The sequence below is a fragment of the Odocoileus virginianus genome, chromosome 2 (assembly GCF_023699985.2).
Source record: "Odocoileus virginianus isolate 20LAN1187 ecotype Illinois chromosome 2, Ovbor_1.2, whole genome shotgun sequence".
Classification (NCBI taxonomy): domain Eukaryota; kingdom Metazoa; phylum Chordata; class Mammalia; order Artiodactyla; family Cervidae; genus Odocoileus; species Odocoileus virginianus.
Window position 1 is genome coordinate 89,173,494 of NC_069675.1, and position 5,253 is coordinate 89,178,746.

Consider the following 5,253-nt stretch of genomic DNA (forward strand, 5'->3'; position numbering starts at 1 on the left):
GGCAGGCTACAGTCAATGGGGTTGCAGAGAGTCAGACATGACCGAGCAACTGAACATGCATGCACATCTGGAATAAGGACTGGAATTGATTCAGGGCTCCAAAAGCTTTCATGTTTAATCTGGCAAAGAAAAAAATAAGGCAATATTGAGGAGCCTGGTACACTGCAGTCCATGGGGTTGTGAAGAGTCGGACACAACTGAGCAACTTCAGTTTCACTTTTCACTTTCATGCATTGGAGAAAGAAATAGCAACCCACTCTGGTGTTCTTGCCTGGAGAATCCCAGGGACTGCGGAGCCCGGTGGGCTGCTGTCTATGGGGTCTCACAGAGTCAGACACAACTGAAGCCACTTAGCAGCAACAGCAACAGTAAATAGAAGGCTGTTTCTTAACTTAAAATTTTTAATTTTGTCAAAGAAAAGAGAGAGGCCTTTCAGGGTAGTAGTTCAACTATATGATTTGGCTTCAAAGAGTCCTTGATTCAAGTTATATTTTGTCAGCTACATCATTTTATTTTAAGTCACTATACAATGAAGAAAATAAGTGCACATGTTATGAGGCTGTTGTGTGGTTTGTGTCAGAGAGACTTATAAATTCCTAAGTACATAAATGTTAGTTGCCTTCCTTTAAGTGAAAGAGAATGTAACAATAAACATGATTTGTGTTTAATGGAAATTCATGTACTGAGGGATCAGAGAAGACAAATATATATCATTCTAATCAGGTCACCAAGGAATGCTCCCTATAGGAGGCTGCATTTGAGCCTGGAGATGCAGGTGAAGGGAGAAATGCAAGACAGTGAGGTGGTTGAATTGTAAGAAGTGGGCAGGAATCACTAAGTGACAGGAAATGAGCAACATGTATTTGGTGGGGCATGTTGAGACCCTGAGGTAGGGACTCTGCGTACTTTCATGAGTTGAGAAGAATCAAAGATCTGAAACTGGTGGCTTTCCATAGTGGTGGCAGCAAGGAATGGTTATCAAATATCTGAGCAGACTTGGGGTCACCAGGGAAGGGTGATCTAAGGTTAAGTTCAAAGACTATGACCCTCTCTTTTGTTAGAGGATAGTGACATAAAGCCACGGGTACTGAACTAACAGCTGTATCTAAATTTGGGAGAGATGGAGAGACAGTAGTTGTCCTTTGGTAAAATAGAAGCACTCAGGGAGGCCAAATGGAGACTTCATAGACTCAAGGGGGATCCTGAACCCAGATGTCCCTGCCTGGTACTCCATCCTCGGTGCTACATGGGACACTGCCCAGGTAAGCCCTCAGAGGGGTTGAAGAGCCAAGGATGGAAAATTATTGTCCCTCTTGGACACCTATGTCAAGCTAAACAGAGGTTACACTAGACCCACAGGTTTGAAGAAAGGGATTTGGGGCCATCCTGGGAGGCAAAACATGTAATTCTTCTGGATCCATGGAGATGATCCTACACAAAGTTAATGGATGTTTGTTTCCTTACTCTCTCCTCCGTCAAACACCAGGGACTTAGTGACACAGTATTAGAGGATGCTCCCAGGAGGGAAGCATGAGCTATAAGTATCTGCGGGTTGTGAAGGATGATAAGAATTCAGGGAAGGGAGCATCAGATTGAATAAGCATTAGGAAATGGTCTGCAGTCAATCCAGTACATTTTCTGTATGCTGGCTCTTGGCACAGTTTTGTCTTCTTTTTGACAAGTCATTCCATGGAGCATCAGTAAGGGAAGAGTGGAATAAATAGATGAGGCAAGACTTCAAAGTTCTTCCCAGGTAAGAAATCAACTTTGAGAATGCCTGGCAAGAAGGTGTGAATCTCTGATCTCAGAGAGATAATTAGTCATCACTGGATACTAAATAAGTAATTAGTCATCACTAGAGACTAAATATATTCATGCAAATGTTGAGTTTTTATGTCTATACTCCAAAGTTGAATCTTCCTTTACCCATCTGTCTGTGAGTCACATTCCTCTGGCCTCAGGACATGAATTATCAGCCAATAACAGGGAGGTCCAGTTCAGTTCAGTTCAGTCACTCAGTCATGTCTGACTCTCTGTGACCCCATGAATTGTAGCATTCCAGGTCTCCCTGTCCATCACCAACTCCCAGAGTTTACTCAAACTCATGCCCATCGAGTCAGTGATGCCATCCAGCCATCTCATCCTCTGTTGTCCCCTTCTCCTCCTGCTCCCAATCCCTCCCAGCATCAGGGTCTTTTCCAATGAGTCAACTCTTCGCATGAGGTGGCCAAAAGATTGGAGTTTCAGCTTTAGCATCAGTCCTTCCAATGAACACCCAGGACTCATCTCCTTTAGAATGGACTGGTTGGATCTCCTTGTAGTCCAAGGGACTCTCAAGAGTCTTCTCCAACACCATAGTTCAAAAGCATCAATTTTTTGGCACTCAGCTTTCTTCACAATCCAACTCTCACATCCATACATAACCACTGGAAAAACCATACCCTTGACCAGATGAACCTTTGTTGGCAAAGTAATGTCTGCTTTTTAACATACCATCTAGGTTGGTCATAACTTTCCTTCCAAGGAGTAAGCGTCTTTTCATTTCATGGCTGCAGTCACCATCTGCCAGGACTTTGGAGCCCAAAAAAATAAAGTCTGACACTGCTTCCACTGTCTCCCCATCTATTTCCCATGAAGTGATGGGAACAGATGCCATGATCTTAGTTTTCTGAATGTCGAGCTTTAAGCTAACTTTTTCACTCTCCTCTTTCACTTTCATCAAGAGGCTTTTTAGTTCCTCTTCACTCTCTGCCATGAGGGTGGTATCATCTGCATATCTGAGGTTATTGACATTTCTCCCAGCAATCTTGATTCCAGCTTGAGCTTCATCCAGCCCAGCGTTTCTCATGATGTACTCTGCATATAAGTTAAATAAGCAGAGTGACTATATACAGCCTTGACGTACTCCTTTTCCTATTTGGAACCAGTCTGTTATTCCATGTCCAGTTCTAACTGTTGCTTCTTGACTTGCATACAGGTTTCTCAAGAGGCAGGTCAGGTGGTCTGGTATTCCCATCTCATTCAAAATTTTCCACAGTTTATTGTGATCCACACAGTCAAAGGCTTTGGCATAGTCAATAAAGCAGAAATAGATGTTTTTCTGGAACTCTCTTACTTTTTTGATGATCCAGCAGATGTTGGCAATTTGATCTCTGGTTCCTCTGCCTTTTCTAAATCCAGCTTGAACATCTGGAAGTTCACTGTTCACGTATTGCTGAAGCCTGACTTGGAGAATTTTGAGCTTTACTTTACTAGCATGTGAGATGAGTGCAATTGTGAGTAGTTTGAGCATTCTTTGGGATTGCCTTTCTTTGGGATTGGAATGAAAACTGAGCTTTTCCAGTCCTGTGGCCACTGCTGAGTTTTCCAAGTTTGCTGGCATATTGGCATAAATCAAATCCCTTATGACTATACAGTGGAAGTGAGAAATAGATTTAAGAGACTAGTTCTGATAGACAGGGAGATTAGGGAGTTCATTTTCTCATGCAAGTTCACTCCCTCTTTCTCACTTTCCCTTCCCCATCTCTCTTTTCACTAAAACAGTTTACATTCAATTCGGTGTGCTTTAGATGACTTCCTTGCTCCATTTTATATGATGTGGAAAGAAGCATCTTAATTCAAAAAGATTCACTAACTGCAAACTAGATGAGATGACTATCTTATGATAATCAAGATGTGGATTAGTCACTGATAATCTTTAATCAGAAGCTGACCTGAACCTGATTCACAGACTGCATCTGTGTTTCCTGTGATTATGAGCCACAGAGTAGGGAAGAGGAAAAGGAAACCAAGCTCTCAAACCCCTTTCTCTCTCTCTCTTTGTCTCTCCCTCACCAATGCCACCCCACATCTGTTTTCTATAGCTCTCCATCTCAAAGATTTTTTTTAAACAAGTGAAAACATACTTTGACCCCGATTTTCTATATTCAGTGGAAAAAACATTACATTAAAAACTCTATTAATAAGTACTCAGTGTAAGAACAAGATGGAAAGATGCATGTCCCAGATGACAAGAACCATCCATTGACCTTATTGTTTATTTGCAGGTGCATTCAAGTCCATGGGAAAGTCCAACCTAACAAGACTCCCTGAATTCATCCTCTTGGGACTCTCTTCTAACCCTGAGGACCAGAAACCACTCTTTGCCCTCTTTCTCATCATGTACCTGGTCACTTTGATGGGAAATCTGCTCATCATCTTGGCTATCCGCTCTGATTCTCGGCTCCAAAACCCGATGTATTTCTTCCTGAGCATCTTGTCCTTTGCTGATATTTGCTACACAACAGTTATAGTCCCCAAGATGTTAGTAAACTTTTTATCAGAGACAAAGACCATTTCCTATGCTGAATGTCTGGTGCAGATGTATTTCTTCCTAGTCTTTGGAAACATGGACAGTTACCTCCTGGCAGCCATGGCCATTGACCGCCAGGTAGCTATCTGCAATCCCTTCCACTATGTCACTGTTATGAACCATGGACGCTGTATGTTGCTGCTGGCCTTCTCCACAGCTTTCTCCTATCTTCACTCCCTCCTGCATGTCCTTCTGGTGAATCAGCTCACTTTTTGTGCATCAAATGTTATCCATCACTTTTTTTGTGATGTCAACCCTGTTCTAAAGTTGGCCTGCTCTTCTACCTCTGTCAATGAAGTTGTCGCCATGACGGAAGGACTGGTTTCTGTGATGGCCCCATTTGTCTGCATCGTCATCTCTTACCTGAAAATCCTCATTGCTGTCCTCAAAATTCCCTCAGCTGCTGGAAAACGCAAAGCCTTCTCCACCTGCAGCTCCCATCTCACCGTGGTGACTCTCTTTTATGGGAGCATCTGCTGTGTCTATTTCCAGCCATTGTCCAGCTACACTGTCAAAGATCAAATAGTAACAGTCAACTACACTATACTGACACCAATGTTGAACCCATTTATCTACAGTTTAAGAAACAAAGACATGAAACAGGGCCTAGAGAAACTGATAAGCAGGATTAAGTTTCAAATGAATAGGCTTTCTACTACAAATTCCAACAAAATCCGTGGCGCCTGACTGAAAGGTGTCTGTGTGGATGTGTGTGTACATGTGCACACTCATGCACACACACATCAGCATCTGAGGGCAGTCTTTTATGGAGAAATACTCTTTCATCAATTGGACCTTCACCCTGTAGTTTTCCACCCTGTGGTCTCTATCATGCCATGGTTGGATAGTTCTCCCCATGTCCTGGTACCTATGCTACAACTGTACACTCACCCCATGATACC

The 5,253-nt window shown here is 42.7% G+C and overlaps 1 protein-coding gene across 1 annotated transcript; it reads left to right on the plus strand.

Moving 5' to 3' along the window:
* Nucleotides 1-4,060: 4,060 nt before the first annotated feature.
* LOC110146651 (olfactory receptor 1L3-like) lies at nt 4,061-5,038 on the plus strand. Its single transcript, XM_020907578.2, has one exon. The coding sequence runs from the start codon at nt 4,061-4,063 to the stop codon at nt 5,036-5,038; it is 978 nt and encodes a 325-aa protein (XP_020763237.2).
* Nucleotides 5,039-5,253: the final 215 nt, after the last annotated feature.

What these genes read in the sequence shown, in the direction of transcription:
- LOC110146651 (XM_020907578.2), top strand. Translation starts at nt 4,061, where the DNA reads ATGGGAAAGTCCAACCTAACAAGACTCCCTGAATTCATCCTCTTGGGA.